The sequence below is a fragment of the Cyprinus carpio genome, chromosome B22, assembly GCF_018340385.1.
Source record: "Cyprinus carpio isolate SPL01 chromosome B22, ASM1834038v1, whole genome shotgun sequence".
NCBI lineage: Eukaryota > Metazoa > Chordata > Actinopteri > Cypriniformes > Cyprinidae > Cyprinus > Cyprinus carpio.
Window position 1 is genome coordinate 23,142,404 of NC_056618.1, and position 27,396 is coordinate 23,169,799.

The window sequence follows — 27,396 nt, forward strand, 5'->3', positions numbered from 1 at the left end:
TTTTTTTTTTCTTTAAGCTTTGACCGTATAGACTTTACACTTTTGCTATTTATGGGGGCACACAGCTTTTAGACCACACACACGTACACACACACACGCAAACACAGCTCAACTGTTGGAAGAGTAAGCGATTGATACAGTTGTATGTCGTTGACCGTATAGACTTTACAATCCCAACTGTAAAGTGTACACATTTGATACAAAGACTGAAACAAGAAAACGTCATCGACGCTGGAAGAATGGGTGGGTTCGTGTGGACCTATAGGACACCTTTCACAGGCCACTTGTGCAAAATAAAATACAAAAGAAAACTTCAAATAACATTTAAAATAGATTTTATATGTATTTAAAGATCTATATACAAATTCTCTAAGACACTATCATTGGTGAACCAGAACGAAAGACTGAATTAGTGAATAGTTTATAACTACAATAGGATTTAGGTTGGCAAAAAATAATTAAGGCAACCAAAATATGCTTGTGCTACACTTTACAAATGCATTGCTGCAGTAGTCCCTTTATTTTGGATACAACAGCAATATCAATAACAACTGGCCACTGCACATTATAAGAATCAGTGTTGCACACTTCCGTTGTAAAATGAGACACTCGCTTACCTAGAACCACAAACACACTCAATGCATAGGCACACACACAAACTCTATACATGTGGATTTACAGTTTAATGTTTTAACTGAAATATTTCTGATTACGATTATGGTAACAAGTTGTTTTACATATTTGGCCTCCCACATAATAAGTTTGGTCCCATCTTTCAGTTAAACATGTCTTAATAACCAGGCCCTGAAGACTTTGTACTGGATTTTGGCGGGAAAATCTGCGGAACAAATTTGAATTACCAGAATGTTTAAAAATGAGGCAAAACAAGAATATGTGGAAAATTATCAGTCCTAATTTTTACATTAAAATTAAATTAAAAAAAAGAAGAGAAAATTACGGGACTTTGGTTATTGCCAAATTTCACACATCAAACAGCCACTTGTTGGAAATTCATAACTCTGAAACTTTGAACACTATTGCTGGCTTAATAATTTTTTTTTTTGAAGAAACAATAAAAATAAAGCAAACCATGTTTGTGTATATATAAGGACTGTGACAGAACATTAATTTTTCAACAGTTACGAAACAAACAATGCTACCTGATAACAAAGGCGCATTAACAAGTTAAGTTTTTAAAAACTTAAAATTAAAAATAATAACCTAAAACCCACTCTTGGGAAAAGTCTCGAGTCCCAGAGCTCAAATTGGAAAACACATTCACAGTATGTAAATTAGACAATAAATGAAACACAAAACAATCAAAAAATAATTAAACATAAATATTTTCATTATTACTCATAAATAAGTCTGGACATTGGCATTACTACTTGCTTGGTGTTGTTTATGGAATGGGTGAAAGGATGATGAAAATGATGCTTAAGTTGTGAAAAAGTCCGACCAGTAGAGCTTCCGGACGTCTGAAGGGTCTGAACCTTGTAGCTGCCCCTCTTTCCTGAGGTCTGATTACTGTTGGGACACATTGAATTTTATGCAATTAATATGCAAGGAATAACAGACAATGGATCGTCAACGTCAAGAATCGCGAACCCAAGACAACTACAGCAAACCGCGCACTTACTGTTTCACTCTCCCCTTCATCCTCTGGCAGGGTTTTAGGCCCTGAGCTGAAGTGCAGAGGAGAATATACCCAGCTTTTGTCTTCTGGAGGCTGGTTTTACAAAAGCCAGACAGCAGAGGGCACCAGAAAGGGTGGAGACAGATACAGAGACAGCCAAAGGAAATATGCAGAGAGGAAGACAAGAGTGAGGAATATCAGAAATGCAGTGGTAAGAAAGACAGACATTAGTAAAAAAGAGTAAATTCAAAATTTAATAAATAAACAAAATATTAAATCTATAAACAAAACAAAGAAAAAGAGTTTTTTTTTTTTTTTCATTTTTTATTTCACTACATCGAGTTAAAGGGTTAGTTCACCCAAAAATTTCACTCAGTCAAAACATCCTAGGTGTATATGACTTTCTTGTTATATTTCTTGTTTAACTATAGAAAATGTAGTTTTTAATCAGCTGAACAAATACTTAAACTCAAATGGATACCTGGACCATTTTCAATCTGGTTTCCGAACACATCACAGCACAGAGACAGCACTCATTAAGATAATAAATGATATTCGCTAAAATTCTGATTCTGGATACTGATTCAAAATATCAGTGCTGCGTTTGACACTGTCGATCATAACATATTTCTAGAGAGACTGGAAAACTGGGACAGGCTTTATGGGGCGGTACTCAGATGGTTCAGGTCCTACTTAGATGGGAGAGGTTATTATGTGAGTATATGAGAGCATAAGTCTAAGTGAATGTCCATGACATGCGGAGTCCCACAAGGCTCAATTCTTGCACCACTCTTGTTTAGCCTGTATATGCTCCCACTAAGTCAAATAATGAGAAAGAACCAAATTGCCCAGATTTACCTAGCCTTATCGCCAAATGACTACAGCCCCATTGACTCCCTCTGCCAATGCATTGATGAAATTAACAGTTGGATGTGCCAGAACTTTCTCCAGTTAAACAAGGAAAAAACTGTCATTGCATTTGGAAACAAAAATTAAGTTCACAACATGAATCCATACCACAAACAAATAAAACAAAAAACAAAAACAACTAAAAATCAAGTCAGGAATCTTGGTGTGATTCTGGAGACAGACCTTAGTTTCAGTGGTCATGTCAAAGCAGTAAATAAATCAGCATACTATCATCTTAAAAACATTGGAAGAATCAGATGTTTTGTTTCCAGTCAAGACTTGGAGAAACTTGTTCATGCCTTTATCACCAGCAGGGTGGACTATTGTAATAGTCTCCTCACCGGCCTTCCCAAGAAGACCATTAGACAGCTGCAGCTCATCCAGAACGCTGCTGCCAGGATTCTGACTAAAACCAGAAAATCTGAGCATATCACGCCAGTCCTCAGGTCCTTACACTGGCTTCCAGTTACATTTAGGATTCCAGATACATTAGGATTAAAGAACTTTTACTTGTTTATAAATCACTCAATGATCTAGGACCGAAATACATTGCAGATATGTTCACTGAATATAAACCTAACAGACAACTCAGATCATTAGGATCGAGTCAGTTAGAAATACCAAGGGTTCACACAAAACAAGGGGAGTCCGCCTTCAGTTACTATGCCACCCGTAGTTGGAATCAGCTTCCAGAAGAGATCAGATGTGCTAAAACATTAGCCACTTTTAAATCTAGACTCAAAACTCATCTGTTTAGCTGTGCATTTATTGAATGAGCACTGTGGGATGTCCGAACTGATTGGCACTGTATTTTATGTAAAAATCATTTTCTATTTTAACTGTCTTAAATTCATTTTAAATCAATTTTTTAAATCATTTTCAACGTCACTTTGAATTACTGTTTTATTTTTGTGATTATCTTTTCATGATTATTTTACTTTCTTTTATGTAAAGCACTTTGAATTACCATTGTGTACGAAATGTGCTTTATAAATAAACTTGCCTTGCCTTGTTTCAGACAAATCCAATCGGAATTATATTAAAAATTGTCCTGGCTTTTCCAAGCTTTAGAATGGGAGTAGGTGGGTGTTTTGTTCAACAGTCCAAAAGTAGTCAAATAAAGCATGTGCATATGTTATAAAACGTGCCTCACACAGCTCCAGGGGGTGAATAAAGGCCTCCTGTAGTGAATCGATGCATTTTTGTAAGAAATATATCCATATTTAAACCTTAAAGGGTTTATATGATGCAATTTCAAGTTTTCCTTTCTCTTTGGAGTGTTACAAGCTGTTCGTGCATAGATAAGATCCCTAAAGTTGCAAAGACTAAAGTCTCAAACCCAAAGAGATATTCTTTATGAAAGTTAAGACTTGTCTACGCCCTCCTAAAACACCTTGTTTAAACACGCCCCCACATGTCTACGTCACTGTGTGGGGTGATTTGCATAACACCGCCCAAATGTTCACGCAAAGAAAGACGTAACTTTATTGTTGCTGCCACTGCAGCAATCATGTTGTGAAGACGCTGTGTGTTTCTTTGTGAAAGCGAAAATACTTTGTTTGGCCTTCCAAAAGAGGACACGATTAGAAATCAGTGGTTAAGTTGTATTTACAACACTGTTCCAGAACAGTTCAACACAAATATTCAGATGTGTGCAACGCATTTTATGGAAGACTGTTTCCTGATCCTGGGATAGAAGGCTACAATGCCGGCTGTTCTGACTCACAGCCTGTAAGTACGTTTACATATTTAAAGGATTTGCCACTGATGATTCAAACACAAGTTTTGAGCAGTGTAGAGCAGTGCTTGTTGTTTGTCTTTTTTCCGATCACAAATGCAGACATAGTTTATGCGGCGCGATGCAATGCACTGTGTAAAAAGACAGTATAAGTCATTATTATCTGTAATTATATCCCCACTGGATGCAACAAATGCCGCATTTATAATGTGTTTTAATGTTTTTGTCTTGTCTCGCCAGTTTTCTGACCGGGACACGCATCACAGTATAGTAAGGGGCGTAACATTTCTGTCACACACTTGAGGCATTCGGCCAATCACAATGCATTGGATAGCTGGCCAATCAGAGCACACCTCGCTTTTCAGAACGATGAGCTTTGTATAAATCCTTGTGTTTCAGAAAGGCAGGGCATAGAGGAGCAACAATAATGTACAGTATGTGGAAAATAAAGTGTTTTTTAACCTTAAACCACATAAACACATTTTATTACACCAAATTCACAACATGATGTTCTTTTTAGCAACATCATATGACCCCTTTAATAAACAATTTTTTCTCACTTCTGCTAACTGTCGTAGGTGGAAGCCATTCCGGCGGATGACGTAGGACATATGCGCAGCACTCGTGCCGGTGATTCATGATGAACGCGGAAACGCGACGGAGAGAGAACAAAACAAAACGCTGGTCACAAATAAGAAGCACAAAATTAGGATTCGTAAAGAAAAATGTCGGAGGATTTCAATATAAGTCAAGAGGAGACTGGTTTTCCTTTGCTAAAGTAAGAAAACTTTGCTTCCTTTGCTCCTTTGAACAAACTCGCACCTTTTTTATTCCTCCCTCTTTTCCCTTCTTCCTGTTAATGCTTCACACTCCAGTCCAGTTGGTGGCGGTAATACACCATAAGTTGGCCTGTCAACCACCATTAAATCTTACAAGAAAAAGAAGAAGAAACAAATTGCAATGCACACGTCCTACATAATCCGCCAGGAACGGCTTTCACGTACGACAGTCAGCGGAAGTGAGATAAAAATGTTTATAACATTTTAAATACTGATATTTTTATTACAAAAACATATCGATTTGCTACAGGAGGCCTTTATTCCCCCCCCCCCCCCCCACCTGGGCCGTGTGAGGTATGTTTAATTATGGATGCACGCGCTTTATTTGACTACTTATGGACTGTTGAACAAAAACACCCACTTACTCCCACTCTAACACTTGGAAGAGCCAGGATAATTTTTAATATTACTCTGATTGTATTCGACTAAAAGAAGAAAGTCATAGAACGCTTTGAGGGTGAGTAAAATGTGGACTAATTTTCATTTTTGGGTGAACTAACCCTTTAAACTAAATGAAAAGGAGAAATGTTGCCTTGGAAACTAGCTAAATATATATTCACCTCAAATTTTCAAAACAATTTCACACTTGTTATGTTGGCTCATTTACATACAGAAGTCTTAAAGGTACAGTAACAACAACATCCTGTTTATCAGTCAAGGGTTACAAAAAGTTAAACTAGTCGGAACTTCAGGGGCCAACTTGTTTTGATTATTTCTAAAACTACCTCTACAACTAGTTTAAAGTGTTTCAGCTATAAAACTTACAGCGTGCCGCCTTCTGTGTGTGACGAGCTGACAAACACAGATGCTGCCATCAGAGAACTTACAAAAGAGATATGGACAAACAGAGACGGCAGTCAATGAAAGATGGCAGAAAGGTAATGAAAAAGTCAAGGAGATGGAGTGCTGTTTAGCTCGATAAATAAAAAAAACTGACAGCTCCATTAATAAGAGAAAAGAGAGACGGAGCAGCTGGTGTAGGGTGTTAATAGATGAATAATTCAAGAGGTGGTGCTTGGCGTCTCTAGGCCTCTAGGTTTAAGAGCCTCTTTGGGACTAACAACTGATAATGAAGGCCATTTCTCAGTTTGTCCTTGGAGACATCCCTGTGGATGCATTGGCACGTCCGTGTGTTTTGTCATTCATGGGTCAGAATGTGTCTATTGTACTTGTGTTCAAAATTAACACATACAATGATATCCTCAGCATTTAGCAATAACAAGAGGACTGGAACTTCATTTCAGTGGGTCTTACACTGTCATACAGAAGATGAAAATAAAGACCCAGCGGAGCTCCTATCACCTCGGCACACAAACACCCACCCACAGGCCAACAGAGACCCTCTGTGAGATTCTGTCTAGTATTGGAGATGTTTCCTTTAGTTACCAGTAATCCAACAATGGTTGCATTAGCACTGTTTACTACTGGATGAATCTCACAGTCTATCAAGAACATGGTCGTATTTAACCCCAAAAGGAAATTATATATTTTACATGAATAAAATGTAAAAGTCTTATTTTTATTACTGCTGTGACATTACTTTCATTACAGTTAAGCATAAAACCCCTTAAAGTTTTATTAAATGTTTAAACATTTTTCTATAAAATTTTTATATATTTGACATACTTGTAACTGTAATTACATTAACAAAAAAATCGAACCGGCATAAATTAAAATATATATATATATAGCAAATACTACCATGATGAATACATTATTTACAATTAAATAATATATTATTTTTGCATGACTGTAATAAGCATGTAAATGTGAATTAGAGGGAAAATATTCTGAAAATATTGTCATAAAAATAATGCAAAAATGTATCTGGATCTAAAACAGGCTTCATTTTTTCAAGCAATATACAGTTTCTTATGGGATTTTTTTGAGTAAAAATTTATAAACATCCTTTAATCAAGATACATATAAGTGAATTGTAAAGTTATGGCATTGGATTTTTATAAAACATATTTTAACTATAAACCTCACTAAATATCGTTAGAGTTTAAAAACTACTTTAAAAAAGTAGAAAAAATATTTGACCTTGGTAGGTTCTTACAATGCATCATAACATTATTAAAAACACATATTTTAAGTTCAGAGGAGTGGAGGGCTTACAAAATAAATGTCTGTGATTGGCACATCATCATCCTCATCCACAGAGGCACGGCTCGTACAGCCTGAGGCCTGACTGCAGCTGTCAGATTCTACCACTATCCTGGGGCTCCCCGGGATGGAGGAGGACGAGGCTTCTAGAAACGTCTCTGCAGCTTCACTATACACGTGGAAGAGAAAAATAAAAGACAATTTAGAGATTTTTAGTGAATTAACCATAAAATTCACTCTTCAGAAAAGTTGGAATATAAAGTCTAAATTGTATGGGCCACTTTTTTGGTGCTTTTTCTTATCCATTTGTCAGCCCATGGTTATTAGTATTATTTATAGACATTTAAATTTTTTATTATTATTTTGGATTATCTTTTATTTTTATATTTTCAGTTATCATTTTGATTCAATTGTTGTTTACATTTTAGTAAATTTGTTATGCACCTTTGTAATTTTTATTATTATTATTATTATTACTATTATTATTATTATTATTATTATTATATATTTCTATACAGCTTTATTTCTTTTTTTTGTGTAATTTTAGTACTTTTTTATTTCTGTTTCTCATTTTTACAAAACTTTTTTTAAGTTTAAGCTTTTTAACTAATATACAAATTTTTATTTATTTATTTTTAGCTCAATCAGTCCCCAAAAACTATTTTTTTAATAGTTTTAGTTTTATTTAATGCTACGCTATTTGTCCGGAAGTGTGCAGCATGAACTTTCTTCAAAATATCTTCAAAGGCTCAAAATTCACATTGATTTGCTGTAAAACGAGGACGAATAAATAATAAATATATTCTAAAAAATAAATACTATTTTAAGTAAAGAAGGAATAAATTTAATTATACTTTCATGTTATATTACTATTTATTATAGAAATTAAATTTTTGGGTATATTGCCACTGGTCCTGACTAACACAAAAACATTTGGGTACTTATTGCCAATGTGATGAAGTGCTTCCTATTTGGTTATGTTCCTCTGTGGCAGTTGTCATGGTGTCATTTTCCCATCGCTATGAGGAGCTACAGCAGGTGAGCCCAGCTGAATGAAGCACATCTAATTCTTCATTCCCATGATACCCCTGATCTTACATCCACACTGCTTTTGATTTAGCGGCAATGCATTTGCATGTAAAATCAACTTTTTTAAAAAAAATTCTATTACACTTCATCAAGACCTATTTTTCAATATGCCCAACAATATCTGGCTTTCATAAGTAAATATTAAATATTACGTGAAAGCAGATTCTCAGTTTTGAGTGCGTACCTGATCTCCGGCGATAACTGGGGAGCCGCGAGGGTGAGTTCACTGTCATACAGTCCCTCCACCTCCACCTCCACTGTGATGGTTTGCTGGTCCTCATCCTGCATTCTACAACAAGACCAGCAGAGGGCTCAACTAAACCACATGAACTACATAACTAACCATTCTCCTTTCATTAAGGAGATCAAACCCAGGAGAGAAATAAACATTGTTAAGTCTGCTAATGAAACAAACTCGTTAATTTCAGTCACAAAACTATCATACGGCTTCAGAAGATCTAGTAGACCAGTGTGTTTTACTTACATTTCTTCATGGCTGGACTGGGTGTATCTCCTGTATTGAAGAAAACAGAGTTTATTGTACCTGCTACGGCCGAGATGTGGAAATATTACATAGTGACAGACGGGTGTTACCTGTAGCGCGGGTGTTCAGAGGTGTCTGACGGGGAGCGTTCTGGGATGGAAAGGGAAGTGGTGGAGGAGAGCGAGGTGGCGATGGAGGCTGTGGTGGCCTCCTCGAATGAGGGAGGGGTGCAGGGAAGTACATCTGCCCGACCTGAAACCGAATTTAAGCGTGACTAAAGCCATTAAGTTCTTATGGTTGATAATGAAGAATGTACTTCGTCTATTGTTTACCATCGTCTTCCAGAGTGGGGAAGCTACGGGTTCCTCTCAGGTCGTAGATGTTTTCGTCTCTTACAAACGGCAGCTGGCTGGCCGACCAGGCCGCCCCGGGACCGCTGTATTTGGCTGCAGCCAGACCCCCACGACCCCTCTTTGACGGAGAGGATTTCAGTGCTGAAAGAATGAGGTTTTAATGTATAATTTGTTTGTCAGTTTGACAGCCCATGCTCACATTATGCTTTTGTTGTATGCAATGCTATTTTATTATTATTTCTATACTATAATAATATTTGTTAAGATTTTGAATTAGGTTTATCTTTATATTTTCAGTTTAAATTTAGTTAATTTTTGTAATTTTTTTTAAATATTTCTATAGTTTTTTATATTTCTATATAGCTTTTATTATTCTTTTTTCAGTTTTAGAAATTTTTGCATTTCATAATATAATTTAATAACAGTGTTAAATGTAATCTTTAGCAAATCATACAGTATGACTATCTATTGAATATTCATTGATGGATATCCATTTTCCTGCTGTACATTAAAATGCTGTGAAGCATAAATTAATTTGAATCTTTAAATTATTAGTTTTATTTATTAATTTATTTAGACCAAATACTGTAGAATTTTATCAAGAACCATTTATCAGTTATTGGTTATTAAAATAAATATTTATTGGTGTCAGCCAAAGCGTCATTGTTATTACTATGAAACTGAACAGTGCAAGTACAACTAAGATGCAGTTCACTCACAGGAACTCTTTCTGAATACAGTGGTGCTCATGAATCTGAAGAACCTGTCTGCATAGAAAGACGGTCTGTGAACAGATACTGTGTCCTGAAGAGTGAAAAAAAGAATAAGTGAACAATCTCAATCAATGTGAAAAGTTACAGCACATTCTGACTTATTCCAGATGACAAAAAAAATAGAAAACAACAGTTTGTTCAGAACTAATATCAAATTGTGACTCAAATCTTTGGTAATTTGTGCCAGAACTTCTGTCAGAGAGTTTAACTAGCACTGAACCTGTCACATTTGTTTATTTCACACATATAAATCACACAAAAACATGCATTCATTTACATTATATAGTATACACATGCTCAACTGAACAGGTGAAGTACAAATTAAAATCATATTTACACATTTCTCATGTCAGTTTCCAGTTTAACATTCATTATTCCTGGAGTCAACCAGTCAGCCTTTAGGTAATATATACTGTCACCTCCAGCTGACGCAATCAAGATATACCAACTCTAGGTCTATAAATAACCTAATTAGCATGCAAATGACCCGTCAGCCATTGGCAGTATGGCATAGACTGTTGCGTCAAAGGCAGGGTTGGAGAAATCTCCTTTATTCACAGCTGAGCCGGAGAGAAAAATGAGTGTGTGCTTGTGTGTGGTATATGCATATGCAGCAATAGCACAATTAGCACATCCTCTGAGAAAACAGCCCCAAATTAGTGCACATTTCACAAGCATTTCCTCCAAAACCCTGTAATTCTCACTAAACCCCATTCATGCTAATATACTGCAGTTGTTCATGCTTTATTAATACGAAAATGAAGGAAGTATGAGGAATTATATTGAAGGTCGGAGACCACAGAGTCTGAAAACACAGCTGGATGTTAACTTGGCCAAAGCTTTTCATCCAAAGTGATGAAATGGAGCGTCTGGCAAGGGACAGTGATGTATTTCAGACGGTCTTTTCTAGATAATAGTCAATGAAATCCAATGTATTTCTTACCCCATCATGGACTAGAGCCTTCCACGTATGCTCCAGTTTCTTTATTAACCTAAACAGAAAATGAATAAAGTTATTCCCTAGTGCTTCCAAATCATACCGGCAGAAATGAATCACACACTTCTTGATGTAAATAGTAAGTGGCATGAGTCGGAGAGATTGACGCAAGCACCTGTAAGACTGCAAGATGTCGATTATTCCAATGTAGAGTAACAGACGCTCTCCTTTTCCATTGACTGCAGGAATACCGCCCATCCTGACAAGCAAAAAAAAAACACACACACACACACACACACAAAAAAAAACATGAAAATAAATATGAAAGCTTAAAAAAAAAAGGTCTAAACCTTGCTAAATACTGAAATTAAATGTGTAACTATACATTTGGGAACAAAATTGCAACAGTGCTGAAAAGTCTTTCCAAAAGTTGGCTAAATTAAATAAAAAAATACTTTAAGAAGAAAAATAGCTAATAAACATAAAATGAAAAAAGGATTAAGATAAAACACAAAACAAAAAAACAAACACAAAAAATAATCTGTTTGTTCACTTCTGAAAATCCGTTTATATGAATATTAAATAAAACCAAACAAAATTAAATGAAAATAAGATCAAAACAAAACAGAAAACACAAACGGAAACACAAAACAAAACTGTCTTTGTTCACCTTTTGGTTAGTAAACAAGAATTTGTTGTTTGCAGGTTATTTATATCTATAATGTTAGATATTTCAAGATTAAACAAGATCTCTAACTGAAAACTTAATTTTATCAAAATTTTATAAAGATTGCAAACACGTTTTTTAAAGAAAAAAAAAAACACATTTTACTTATTTAGGCAAAATAAAAACAGAAACACACTCAAAAAAGTTTCCCAAAAATATATAAAAATAAAAAAAAACATATTAAAAAAAAAAGACTTATAAAGTCTAAATAGAAAAAAATACATAAATAGAAAAAAAAGAAAGTAAACAGAATAAAAAAATAAATAAATAAATAAATAAATAACTTTTTTATTCACTTTTTATTCACTAACAAAATTGTATTTTTTTGGTTAGTCAATATGAATATGTTGTTTGCATGTTATTTACTTCCATAACGTGATATTTCCAGATGAAACAGGATCTCTAACAGGACAATTTATTTTATCCAAATTTTATAAAGATTAGAAACACAAATTCTTCTTTTTTTTTTTGAAGGAAAAACATTTTAAATGTATTTAGGCAAAATAAAAATAGAAATATTCTGAAAAGCATTTCCCAAATCTTACTGACAAAGTATAAAAAAACCTACTGATAAAAGTATAAATATATATATATATATATATATATATATATATATATATATATATATATATATATATATATATATATATATAAATATTTTGACTTCTAAAAAAAGTCAGCATGAATTTTTTTTGTTTGCAATCCTTTAGCTTCCATAAATGCACTTGCAGATGAAACAGCATATCTAACATGATGGGACTTCGATTTTTTCGATAGCCAGATTTTCTAAAGATTACAAACACAACTTCAGAGTTTTTAAAAAGAAAATAAATAAAGTATTACAATTTTGTAATTGCATCCCTGTTACTTCATCATATTTTTTGATACATCTGAAAATGCATCACATACCTTTTTAAATATCCTTTATAGGTGTCAAAACATGGACTAATTTCAGCAACTCACGTGTCGTCGGTGTCGATGTCCTCTCCACAGGCCGACGCTCCCTGTATGGACTCCATGGCAGTGGTGTAGAGCGCTTTCTGTGCCAGCGGCCTCTTTTCTCACTGTGCCAGCGGCCTCTTTTCATCACTGCTGCCCTGAGATCCCTCCATCTGCTGCTCTTTCTCCGCCTGATCGATGTTGTGAACTCCCAGCAGCAAACTATAATCCATAATCTTAAAGCTTTCCAAGACCTATACACCAAAAACACATCAATTAATCCTGAATGGCTTGTCTGCTCTAGACAGCAGCACACTATGAAGAACTTACCAAACAGTCTCTCTGTAACGTCTTGACCAGGGCGCTGTACGTGTCTGTATCCAGCATGAGACCCTCTGGTACGTCCTGCATGAAATCAAGGTCTTTGAAAGTGGGCTTTGCCTTTTTCCGCTCTCTTTTAGAGGCCCGTCGCTTGTACGTGGACCCCTTCAGGTCGTATTTGAGGTGCATGCGCACCACCCTGGGCAGAACGTTGTTCATGACCACCATCCGAATGTTCTTCCCGCCCGATTGTACGCAGTACAGCCCGAAGAACTTGGGCAATAAGGTGCGAGGATTCTGATTCAAGTTCTGAAGGAAACAAACATTTGAAAAATCAAACACGATTTAGTCAGAGCGAACAAAGATTCAAACGTAAGTGCTAAACATCTGTCGAAGAATGGGTACATTTGTTTTTGTTGGTTACATGCTTTGTATAATGCTTTTATTTATTCCTTAAAGGAACAGTTCACTCCAAAATTACAATTCTGTCACCATTTTATTTTGTGCGCCAAAATGTATTGCGAAAAGTTGCAATTTAAGTATAAATGTGTGAAAATACAAATGACAGGGTTTCTGAAGGTAAATTTAAGACATTTTAAGATGTTTTAAGGTGAAGAAAATGTATTAAATTAAATTGAATGTCAACATGTCTAAAAGTAAATGTCTTGTATTAGCAACGCTTCAAAATTTTTTAAAATAGTTTTGAACTGTTGTTGTTTTTTTTGCAGTGTATACAAAATTAAATGCCGTGACTATGAATTTAAGACTTTCAACTCTGATTTAAGACCTTTTTAGGGCTTAATTTGTAGAAGGTTGAATTAATACTTTTTAAGACCACTTTAAGACCCACAGAAAGATATTCAGCAAGGAACAACTTTTCGGCCTTTTCCAATCAATTTATGAATTCTTTAAATAAATATTTCACACCAAAATTACAGTTTTGTCATTATTTCTACATTTTTATTCCAATTTTGCATGCCAAAATGTACTGAGACAAGTTTTACAAACTTGCAACTCGAGTTTGAATATGGTAAAATAAAAATTAGATATTCATCAAATAATTTTTTTTCCTCACACAAAAAGAACATTTATGATACTTTTATTTAGCTTTTTTGACATTTCTTGATGGCACCACAATTTGGAAAAGAGCATCGCGAATATTCATCAAAGCATCTTTTGTGTTCTACAGGGGAAAAAAAGTCACAGATTTGGTATGTATAAATGATACATACTACAATGATACATAATAATAATTTTTTTTTTCGATTAACTGTTTTTAAAAATCATGTGAATATTGCAAGGCACATCTGATTATCGTAACAAAAAAAACAAAAAAAATATATTTTTATATGGCATGCAAATAACACTTTTGTTAATCCAAGTTTATTAAAAGCATTTATGCATTAAATTAAGGTAAAGGTTATTAGTTTTTTTCCGCATTCCAGACACAAAAAAACTCTTCCAGACACAAAACACATTTCAACCCCAAAAACACCTTTCACAAGTCAATGACATTCATTTTGCCAGTTAATGTTCCAGAGCATAGTAAAACCACCTGATTCCAATTAGTTTGGAGTTTAAATCCTCTTAAAAATCACCACACAAAAGCAAAGCAATGAAGCGGATATCCAACCTAGAAAAGCTTTGTGACACCCATCACCTTCGCATAGGTTACATGTCCTACAAGATATGATCAAAGAAGAGAAACAGAATGAGGAAAAGAGCCAGACAGTAATAAAGACAGGTTTCTGTAGACCACGAACTGGCCAAAGTCGGCATTGTTGCTAAACAACAACTGATCCGTCACCATTCATGGGCTCATTAGCTCCAGATGAATGGATGGAACAAGCCAAGCCAGTCGCTGGTTAGACTCTGCTGACACTGGGAACCCATTTAGGCATCATCTACTCAAAAAAACCTCATGTTCTCTCGGAAACCAAACCCTTTTGTACTTATATTGTGGAATGAAATGGTCCACTGGAGACAGAAAACTGGAACGTGCATGGCTTACATGCTAATTGTGTCATTTGTTTTGTCATTCAGGTAAAGAGTAGGCACATAGCCTCGGGGGAGAAATGAGTTCAAAATAACTTGTTGGGTAATCAGCAGTGTTGTTGTTTAACCAGGCGGCTGATTTGTGACAGCGTGTGATAATGGGCTAAAAAGCTAGAGAGCATGTTTCTCAAAAAATACAGAACATTTAACAATGCAACACAAACAGTATTTTTTCCTAGCTTAAACTGCAGCTGAAAAATGTATAAAGGTCTGCATCAGATGCTGACAAGCCGATAATTATTTTCAGGTTAATTTTTGGCCATAAATATTAGCTCACCATTATGGATTACTCTCTAAAATAAGCATTTCACTAATTTTATGTAGGCAACACATCATTTTCTATTATTAGACTGTACTATATCATGTGATATATATGTGTTGTATAATATATGCACCCTGCTTTCGAGATATCGGCATCTGACTTACTGGTTGACCACTACTTTGAAAAGTATCAGTCAAAGTACAGCAACTCACCATGTAATATCCAGGAAGAAGCTTCTGCAAAAACTCTGCTTCCTTGTGCATGACTGTCTTAATGATGAACTCATCGTCCTTCGTGAGGTAAAAGACTGAGCCACTGGCTCCAGGATTGGACAACTCGATCAGTGGTTCGTTACAGAGCGAATACTAAAGGCAATCACAGATTGAGAAACGCATAAACAAATGACAATGAATTTTGCTTGAGTGATTCTTCAATAATCCTAAATAAGTACAAGCATTTATTATAAAATCCAGTCTTTAGCTTATATTTCTCACCAAATAGTCATCTGGCCGTATCCCGAAGAGCTCTCTGAAGTAACGGAAGGCGACAGGAGCATAGGTTTTGAAACGGAAGTCTGGGAAATGATGGGCTGGCGTCAAGTTGCTCCCTTCACTGGAAGAACAAAGAGATGATCATTTTTTTATGTGAAATTCCACATCCACCCTCAACTTCAGACAGACAGCGCACCTGGGGAAGAAGATGCTCTCCACCACATAGAAATCCTGCATGAGGACGTCCCGCTCAGGCTTGGAACTTAAGTTGCCAACCGTGTAGCCAATCCCTAGCTGAATGGCCCCCTTGAGTGCTGAAGATGTGGTCTGAAGAGGATAAAGATGATGTGAGTCTCATAAATATTAACCCTAAACCCAGAGATTTATCTTCTGCATTTTCCGTTTAGATGTCACCTGGTGCCTTATTTCTGTTGAGCTTATTAGCAATATTACAATTCTGGTCGCAACAGATAAACAAATAAACAATTGGCATGTTATTATTATACATGCAGTTATTTTCTATACAATATGCCAAATAACTGATGAACAGTCAATATTACAATTAAACACTATTTTGTCTAAAAAAAAAATTTAAAAATTAAACTTTAAACTAAAATCAATTATGTTAAATACAAGAGTAATTTAGGCATTACAAAATTCTAATTTACATTCTGAAAATATTTTTTATTAATTTTGAGATTTGCTAAAGAATATTATTAATAATGTTATTAAAGTAAATTATTGGTTTAAAGATACATTTTAGGTTAACATTAGTTGATGGCAAATTAACATGGACAATTAAATACACAACATCAATCGATATAAAACACAGAATTTTTTTTTTTTTAAATTTACACTAAAAATTTCCTAATATCGGCTGATATGGTACCGATATATTATGCATCCCTAGAAGTAAATAAAATAATCTGAATGTACAATTTAATATACAATATCAACCAGTTTAAATTTAATGGTTTTTTTCCCCACATTTTTTAAAATAGAAAATATAAGAAAAAAACTAATATTAGCTGATATGGTACCGATATATTGTCCATCTCTAGAAGTAACTAAAATAATCTGAATGGAATCAGTATCGGATCTAGAAAAAGTGATTAATTTTAGGACAACATCAGATGATGGCAAAGGTAATTCAAATATAAAAAGAGAGGAAACTGGCATGTACAATTAAATATACAATGTGAACCGATATTTAAAAAAAAATAAATAAATGGTAAGATTAAAAAAATACTAATATCGGCTGATATTGTACAGATATACTGTCCATCCCTAGAAGTAACTAAAATAATCTGAACGGAATCAATATCAAATCAAGAAAAAGTTGCTGAAATTTTGTAGGACCAATGCACCTTTTTATACGTGGTTTCTCCAGACGCATCCACTCCTCTGTGTCCGATCTTCTTCCCATGGGCTGGCTGGCCTGACGATGAAGGCATCTGGAATAAAGAGTGTAAATATGAGATACCACCAACCTGCAATCCCTGCATAAACAGGTTCATCTTACAGTCTAACAATAGATATTGTTGATATGTGAGAAAAGGAATGTACCTCTGTTATGAAAGCCTTTTTTGATGTAGAGTCTAGGAAAGAAAAAGAAAAGTGATTGACCAGATATTCACAACAATATCTGAATAAAAATATCAGATTTCATCATTTGCAATATGAAAGCACTGAAAGTCAGCCCTAAAGATTATGATTTGAAACCAAATCAGATTTGTGTGAAATATAAACAAAACCTATGGAAGACATATTCATCTGCAATTATAATCAGACTTCAAGAGTCAGCGGGTCAGACAGCATCAGCCAACTTCATTATTCACCTCCATTTATATTCTGTCGCCGCCCCTCAAGCATCAGCAGCAGCTGTCAACAGCGACTGGGATGTTTGTTGACAAAGATGGTTTGATAAAAATACACCATGTGAAGATGACGGCTGGATTTCTTGAGCTGTGCTTCTCACACCACTGTTGTCCTAGATGCATCTGCACACGCTCCCATTCAGCCGTGTTCCTCGGTTTCCATGGCATCCCAATCAAGGTCAACAAGCTTTCTTGGAGATTGCATATGCATGTGGCATCAACAGACACATGCTGCTCTAAATAGGGCTTTGGCCGCTAGACAGAGCAGCTCATAGCCATGCAGTGAGAAAGCAACAGCAAAACTAAGATGACGGGCCTGCTGGAAAATCCAGCTAAAAACAGCTTTAACCCAAAAATTAACATTCTGTTTACTCACCCTCATGTCATTTAGGGGTGCACGATAAATATCGGCCAATAATTAATGCGCATCTCGTCAGTAAAGCCGGTTTTCTAATCAGCGGTAAATTCCATCAGGTGCGTGATTTCACATAGAGCAGCTGTTACTACACGGAGCCGTTGTTAACTGACAAGCTGCACAAATCCATGTTCATTATCAGCTTTACTGATGAGATGCACATTAATTATCGGCCGATATTTATTGTGCACCCCAAATGTTGTTTCTAACTTTTGCTCATAGAACAGAAAAGGAGAAATTCTGAGAAATATTCTGGTTGCTCTTTTCCTTTACAAAGAATGAATCTGGAGATTTTAAGCTTTAAAAAAAGAATCTTAAAAGTGGATTATATGACTTACATTGAACTTATTTGACAACTTCGTGTAACAAACAGACCATAATTTGAGTAATTCCTACTGAACATTTTGACATCTGCCCTAACTACCTTACTTTGCCAATGAATCATTCTTTTGAGTCAGATCTTCAATTAATCATTCTAAATGGTTCATAAAATAAAATGGATTCCTTCCAAATTCTAATGAATCAGTTCTTGACTTAATGACTCAATCATCTGACTGCAACAAGTAGAAGGTCACTGGAGGGGAAAGTCTTAACATCTATCCTGTCTACATTAGTTTGTCTTTCGAGTCAGATCTTCTAAGAATCATTTGAAATAATTCAGAAAATCTGAACAATTCATTCACAAATAAAAATGAATAAGTTCTTAACTTATTGACTTAATGGTCCAGTCGCAACGATTAATAGCTAAGCGGAGGGGAAAATCAAATCATCTGCCTTAACTAAGTTTGTGATTGTGACCAAGTTATTAATTTGAGTCAGATTTTCAAAAAATCATTTGAAATGCTTCACAAATTTAGATCAATTTGTTCACAAATCAGTCCCTGACTTACTGAATCAATAAAATCTTAACATCTGCCCTAAATGCATTAATTTGTGACTGCAAACATATAATAATTTTGAGTCAGATCTTCAATGAATCATTTCAATGGTTCACAAAATCAGAATGATTCATTTACAAATCAGAACGAACCAGTCTCTGACTTACTGACTCTGGTCACTACAATTAGTTATTAATAACAGGGGAAAATCTTAACATCTGACCTATATTATATTGTGATTGTGAACAAATAATTAGTTTGAGTCAGATCTTTAATGAATCATTTGAAACGTCCTTGAATGATCTGTTAACATATTAGACTCAATCAGTTCTTGTCTCACTGTAGTTTTGGGTGAACTACAACTTTAGGATGGTAACTGTGTTTTGGAACATGGTACCTGGTTTCCAGCTGGTCAACCATCTGGACCACAAGCTGGTAGACCAGCTAAGATGGCATAACCAACTGGAAGCTGGTTTGTTGAGTCAAAGATGTTCTATCAGCAGTAATGGCTAGCTTGGACTAGCTAATATCCAGCCATAAATTCATTACCAGCTGGATTTTCCACCAGCAAGCTTCAAATCTTTGGTAAATTTGTTGTTGTACCGTAAATGGAAAAAAGTTGGACACACAAAGTTAGGAAAAACATGATGCGTGCAATGTCCCAAACAAACCAATTTTCCATTTTCACCTCTGAAATAGCACATCCACACCAACAAGCCTCATGACCAAGTTAGTTGTCCTGTTATTTCTGGATCCAGCAGTCATGGGATCTTGAAGCTGTTTGGGCAACATTGTGGTTCTCCTTAAAAGAGCTTTTTCCTAGACCTTGTTCACCAGTGATAGGTTTGGCCTCAGTTCAAGCTCAAGCACAAACATGCAGCAGGATTTCTGCTATACTCCGCTAGCCAGGGTCGACCACGCATCTAATAAAGAGCATTAGACCAGCAAAAATCTGCTTTTTAATTCTACATGAACAGAAGGATTTTAATTGGGATTTAAACTGACCGCACGTGCAGGCTAAGCCACATCTTTACAGCAACAAAATGTTTACTGTATTAAAGTTTAAAAGTCAAGGTTCAAAAACTGATTTTGAAGGGAAATATGTTTAAATCATCTAGTCAACTGGGTTAAACAGAGCTGATGGTAATATCATTCATTGCTAAAGGATCATAAAATTCACTGAGTTACTTAAACAACAGCATTCTTATTCTATTATGAGATAGTGTTCAACTTACGTCAAGCCATTTTGAACTTGACAAACTTCTAAAACACAGGTTACAGCTCATAACATCTCTAGTGCTAATGAATTAACAAAACACCTCCTGAAATCACTATGGACAGGTGTGATCACAGCCAGCTCAAAATGGATTGAAATGAAGAACTCGACGACAGAACCTTGGAGGTGTCACTTGACACCTCACGCTAACATTCATTATATAGGACTAAATTTACCAAAGATTTAGCATATATATGCTACTTGGAGTAAAGGTTATCATGTGGTATGACTGCAAAAATCTCAATTCTGGAAGTAAAACCATGATAACATATAAAGGGCAGCTTGTAATCTGGTAAAACAGAACTGTATAAAGCAAACGGAAGAAAACAGGCAACTGCAAACCCACCAATAAGGCACATAAAACCATTTTCATTGCTCACTTCTGATCTGAGAGATGAAAACAAAAACTACAAAGTTCTGCGAATTTCATTCAAGTAACGACCCATTCAACAGATAAATTCAAAGTTCATAGCTCTTCTAAGTAATAGAGACCCAACAATGCGCTTGTGTGCAGGAGTCAAGAGATTCACTCAACTCTAGTTTAAACAAGTACAGGGACATTTTTATTGCTCATAACTTCTCAAAAAAATAGACACTGAACAAAGATGAAACTTTATAGTGTGCATGTGTCGAACACCTGTGTTTGTGCACACTATAAAATGGAGTATACTTTGAAAGGCTATGGTGTTCAAGGATACACAAACGCCAAGTATAGTTTGAGCTTTATAATTTTCACCTGGTGAACAATAAAACGGGTTTGCGCATGCTATAAACATGGAGCATACTTTGAAAAGTCCATGCTGTTCATTAGGGATGGGCGACATCTTATCGTTTACAAAATACTGGTAAAAATTCTCCCCACGATAAGAAGTAGTCTTCCCGTGATAATAAAGCCTAGCTGTTGACATATTTCTGTGTGAACGTGCGGAGCAACATGGCGGAAGGCGTGCGTGAAACTGAGGAGGAAAATATATCACTAAACGAGGAGCTCCTTCTACAGTCTGGAACTGGTTTGGTCAGGGCTGTACAGTGTGACAAAAATCGGTCTGAGCCTTGAATAAAGGTATTACAGTAGTACAATTTTGCATGTGTATGAGCCTATTTACAAACATGTTGTCCAACAAAGATATAATTTACTGAGATGCATTTTCTCCAAATTAACTTCATAACAGCAGTTGAGTGTTTGAAATAACTTTTTGTGATCAGACGTGGTTTCATAGCACAGAATAAGGCAGAAATCATACTATTTTATAGTATTATAAACAGTGATTACGGCTATGTCGATTAGCATTGCATTATAATTATACTTTATCCTTATAAAAATACCCAAGATTGCTTAAAGAACACAGATAAACCATATATTGTCGCGATTGTATGTTTACTGTCTTCAGGTTTCCACAGTTAAAATTTCTCTATCTGCGTTTTATTCAGCTACAGTGATAACTGGGTACCTTTGTCCATATTTGGGATTTCCTGGAGCATCATCAGTGCAATTACTTCTGGATGCATATGTGGAGTTTTTTTGTGCAAGGGCACCCTCCGGCTTCCAGTATGAATTAAATAGTCATTACATTTCTCAGTAATGCTCACTCACAGATGCAACACCCTGTTTTGGGAAAAATAGGAAAGATAATACCTTTCTTTAAAGAAGCAGGATTTTTTTTTTTTTTTAGTGGATGCATAAGATTTCCTGAATTATCATCATTGATATCGTTATCACAATAAATACCAGAAATTATCGTGATATATATTTTTAAGCCCATATCGCCCATCCCTAATGTTCATTTGTACGCAAATGCTAAGTATACTTTAAGCTCTACGTTTTTTCTCCTGGCCGACGATAAAACAGATTTGCGCATTCTATCAAAAGTTTACTTTAAAAAGCTATGCATTTGGCAGTACACATAGGATTAGCATTCGTGTCAAAACTGAAGTATACTTTGGGCAGTAGCACTTTATTTTACAGTCCTGTTCCTCATACTATGTAGTATGTACTTATTATAGTAATAAAGTAATAACTAGGTACTAACCATGAACCTTCCCCTAAACCTAACCCTACCCCATATAGTTAGTTACCTTATATTACCAGAACTTAGCTAGGTACACTGTACAAGAAAACCAAGTATGCTTGAATATTTTGTCATTTTTAGGGTTGCATCCTGTGACACCACATCCTGTTTTGATTTTAGATGTTGAACCACACCAGAGTTTGTTTAGTCTCAGCCTCAGACGTCATGTCCATGAACCATGGCTGAACATCTAATGCATATGGCACACAAAACTGGAAACACTTGACACATCTGATTGGTTGAATTCCACAGGATTTGCGGGAGAGACGTACTGGAAACAAAGATGCCAGGACGCCAAACCCCCTCATGAAAGAAGAAAGCCATTGTGTTTACAACTGTGACAATGAGCGTTTATCAAGATTTACTAAAAGCTGGATTTTCAAGAGTATGTGAAATATGTCAAGTTCACAGCATAGCCTCTTTAAAATAGTCTATGAGTTTTAAATGAGAGTTTTAAACACCGGTCTGTTAATATAGGGACATTTCCATGCCCTTAAACATGACGCAGCACAAAATGGCCTCTTTGGCAGTCCTTGGCCATTCAAAGTGGCCAAGGTTCCCAGACCTTCTGCCGTCAGTCTGAAGGTCTGGCTACACAAGACTAGAGTTCGTTTGGAAGCAGATCAAGACCTCCTATTTCAGGGTCTCAGTCCGCTTGTTTGGTGCACACCAGGGTTCAGGTAGCAGTGTTTACACTTATTCAAGTGAACCGCACTAACAAAACAATCGCAAAATAGTTCATTTTAATCAAACCAAACCTGCCAAGTGTGAACACACCCAAAGAGATTTGGGTCAGAAAGAAACCATCATGCAGGCATACGGAAAACCATTATAAACCATGCAACTTTTGTTAAGTTTCCATACAACAAGGTTTTGTTATGATGCCTGGAACACAAAATGTGTCACAGAAGGACTTTGCGTCCTCTTGTAGGAGACGCCCTACTCCCTCTAAGGTGCCGATGGTATTGAGTGTCTTCCAGAACCCTGGTCTTGTCTGCAGGCTGGCCTATAAAAAGCTCCATCCTCTTTAGGGCATAAGCGAGGGGGGCAAGGAATACAGAGACAGCATTATGCAATTCTTGCTTGTTTTCCATTTCCCACCAGAGCTTGAAAACTCCCAGCAGTCTAAGCTATTAGAATAACACGAGTAGAGGAAATAGATGGAGTTTGCAGACAGACCTGCCCTGTTTTGCAAAGCGTTATCAGTGGGCACAACACTATACAGTTTTGAGTATAGCCTAGGGTTTGATTATATATGCATCCCATGGGATGTTATTTGTATAAACCAAGAAAGCCGTGTCTGGATTTCACAGATGCTTTAATTGTGTACATTAACTACCACCATCACACGACGATAATGAAGTGGGTGCTTTAGACGGTCCACTTAGCGGTAATAACCTCAAAATTGATTTATAATTAATTTACAATAAAGATCTTTTCCTATCTCGGCCATCATCGGTTCAGTGCTGCTCTTAATGAGCCGAGTAAGACAGCCTCTGAACTGAACAGCAACAGATATTTATCATTCAGACTGGGCGAAACGAGAGCAATAACTATATTACCATGTGCAAAATGTATTATTATTGCTCATATTTAAAGCTTTGAACAAACCTCTTTTTTTGCCTTTGTTATGATAGGATAGTGTAGAACAGACAGGAAGCAAAGTGGGAGGGGGGCTGGGATTGGCAAAGGTCCTCAAGCCGGGATTTGAACTCGGGCCGCCCATAGCACAACGGCACTATATGTCGGCGCACTTGCCCACAAGGCTATTGGCGCCAATGCTTCCAGTTAAATTATAGTATTTTAATTTGTTCTCATAATCATAATAAACAGTGATTGGTAGGGAAAATTGTTAATTGCACTATGAATAATTTCTTCATAAATCAGACTGAATCAGTTCTTGACTCGCTCAATCTTCTGGTTGCAACAATTGGCATCTAGGTATTTGTTATCATATTATTTTAATTTATTATCAGAATCATACATACATTGGTAGCACAAATAATTTTACTGTTTATTTTGTTATTCTTCTAGTTATTAGCGGCTAATGCGGCTAATCTGAAGTCACGCACATTAACAAAGAAATTTGTACTAAATAAAGTGAATTCAACTTTTCTAGACATTCAAACTCAATTTTCGCAACAATAAAACAATATAAAGTAAGCAAACAAATCACAAATTCTTACATTGAAGGCAGAACCCGAGCCATCCATGTATTTATGGTATATTGGTGGATTTTGGCAAATTTTGGTATACTGCATTATGAAACTACAACGCCAATGCACAACAAATTCCCAATACAAACTATTCTTGTTTGAGGTACAATTTGAGACATGTGAATGAATAACTCAATCTGAAAAGAAACATTACTACTGAAAAAGTGCTTTTTTGTGAATTGTCTTGCGATGTTCCAATTTTTGCGTATCAATTAAATTCGCAACTTGTTAAAAAAACATCACCCTAGTTACCACCCAAATCATCCCTAGCAACAACACACTAACACCCTAGCATTGTGGATGCGAGTTATGCACATGAATACATAATATATCAGTATTTTATTGCTTATCATCCGATTATAGGTCAATTTTGAATATTCATCTGTGCGTTAATTCTCTTATTTTGACATTTAGATTTCCTTTGCCATCATCCAACACTCTATAAAATCTATAAAACGCTAATAAATTTAAGCATATGTAAAAAATGTTGTTCTATTCTTTTGAGATCTGCGTCATGTTTGGACAAAAACGCAGCTAAAGAACTCTTTTATACCTGTGACTCCCCAAACTTGAATCTGATTTTATGAACAAAACATAAAAACCCAAGAAAACAAGGCTGGATGATGGCATCCAGATCACTTCAGGTGCGAAAATGACTCACAGACCATCGTGAGACATGTGTCGTGCGACTGCATGCTCAACAGTCAGCATGTTTTCCCACACACATCTACACGGGAGACGCCAGGGAGCAAACCAGTGAAAACAGAAGGATGCCGAGGCAGGAGCCACCAGCGCCAGGGGAATTAAGGGAGGGAACCGTCCTTGTTTGGATGCAGTTCTAGTGATTAAAAAGTAGACGATGAGACTGGAGTGCAAGACAGTATGTGGCTTTTACTACAAGCCAATTGTGTTGACATTTAAGTCTTTGAAAATCAGTAACCACAATGCAGTTTGCAAAGCCTCCACGCATACGCAAAAGAACAAATCTTGTCAACAATGAGCTGGAGAAAGGTCAATCTTAAGTACATACTGAACACAGGCACTTTATGGAGTGGATCATATTTTGTGCTCTTTAATAATCTTATAGAGTGGGTTTACAAGTATGATCTTACACTGATTATGATAAATAACCCAAGAAAACTAACTTTTTCTTGTCATGAAAAGGTCATCGCTGGGTTTGTGTGTGCATCCATTTACATACTGATGTTAAAACCAGAGTAAAAACTGATCATTTCGACTGTAGCTTCTCAGGTTTGCAGAATAAGGCATTTTTGGTTATCAGCATATCATGCATGTGAATGCGATCACTGACACCTCACACACAGATGCGTGACTAATTAAAAGAGAAAAAAAACACAAATGGAGAACTGGGGAGGAAAAAAAAACAGTCTCTTAGAGGCAGAAACAAGAGTGTATTTGATAGATACAGTAACTGTTATGGAAGTGAAACTCTGTAATTATCATCATATATCACTCAAGCACAAGGCTTCTTTTTTAATATATCATAGTTAAATAATCAACTTTAAACCATGAAATAAACAGAAAACTTAAGGTTTTTATTTTTTATTAATTTATTATTTTACTTCAAGTCTTCATGTATAATGCATTATAAAAGCATTCATGATGTACTTGCACATGTAATGTACTAATGTAACATTATATCTTTTCATAAATAACTAGCCAAACTTAAAAGCGATTATAATATTTGCAGACTCCTTTTCCGATCTGCAATTGGTTGTTTGTCAAATGTATGTTTTACAATTATTAATAATCAGAACTTATGAAAATTGAAAATATTACGGTCACTGTATTGCCACAGCACTTTGTTTTAGAAGTCATATTAGTGTTATAATATTTTTCTAAGACTTACCGAGCAATTGCACACACTCTAAGAAAGAAAAATAACTTAAGAAAGAAAATGGCTCGTGTTTGAATATTAAAAATATTCAAAACAATGAGAACTTGCACCACACATGCATACAAGTAAAGTCCTATTTGACCGATCTGAGGAATCCTTTAGAAATCAAAACATTATTGTAATGTCATCCTTCATGCATTTAATTGGCACATTTGATGGCATTTATCCTAAACAAATGCAATGCACCCTTCACCCTGTTTGTCACCTGAATCCCCCACCATCCCATCTGTCATCTGCCCAGTGTCCCTGCTGATCGCTAGCTCGCTGAATCTGGTTTGAACCTGGTTGTCACACCATCCGCCTGACAATATGCCCATATAACTATAAATACATTAATGCACACTGACTCTGGCAGCATGTGAACCCTAATAATCTGATGCATGTATGAAAAATCTCATGCATCAGTGTCCAAATCCATGCATGAATGCTAGTTTTGCTAGTTCTATCCATGTGAATCCCAACCACCTATGAATCAATCAGATGAGATTGCATGAACCGATGTCTTTCTTGACACCTTCTTTCGAATCAAACCCAAGTTGTTGGTTACCCGAGTCCATGCCGTCCGCCGTCCCCGCGTCCTCGGATGCTGCTGCCCCGGATAACGGACTCCCATCCCCGGCCTCAGACAGGCTGGCCGCCTCTTCAGCCGCCGCTTCCATTCAATACCCCGGGATGAATCCTCCGAGCGAGAGCGCTGGCAACCGATGACTACCGCCAATATTACAAAAACATACACCGCTTTTCCTCTCAGGGTGTATGGTGTGATAAGCTGACAAAAAATAAGGTGGGAGACTGAGGACTGTCCCTACGCGTCGTGGTCCTCCTGCTCTCCTCTGAGCTGTTATGGGATAAGGATGTTCGATTCGCGGAGGAATCGTTCGTTTGAACAGATTGAATCGAACCGATTCGCTAGGAGACTCGCGAATCATTTTGAGCTGGGGCCTGTTTTATAAAACAAGTTTACCACATAAGCAGTGTTGGGGAGTAACTAGTTACATGTAACTTAATAACGTAATTAAATCACAAAATAAATGTAATTGTAATCAGTCAGTTACGAGAAAAATGTGTAATTAAATTACAGTTACTAA

At 36.0% G+C, this 27,396-nt stretch overlaps 1 protein-coding gene across 1 annotated transcript; it reads right to left on the reverse strand.

The window, feature by feature from the left end:
• Positions 1-39: 39 nt before the first annotated feature.
• LOC109071200 (phosphatidylinositol 4-phosphate 5-kinase type-1 gamma-like) lies at positions 40-27,259 on the reverse strand. The gene is given in 19 exon segments (XM_042749907.1): positions 40-1,527; positions 1,640-1,729; positions 5,888-5,944; positions 7,241-7,397; positions 8,502-8,606; positions 8,802-8,831; positions 8,912-9,053; positions 9,134-9,295; positions 9,874-9,958; positions 10,871-10,919; positions 11,040-11,123; positions 12,555-12,784; positions 12,861-13,160; positions 15,381-15,533; positions 15,663-15,780; positions 15,856-15,986; positions 17,027-17,113; positions 17,226-17,257; positions 26,856-27,259. Coding segments are annotated over 19 exon segments (2,127 nt in total). The 5' UTR covers positions 26,968-27,259; the 3' UTR covers positions 40-1,524.
• Between the last annotated feature and the right edge of the window lie 137 nt (positions 27,260-27,396).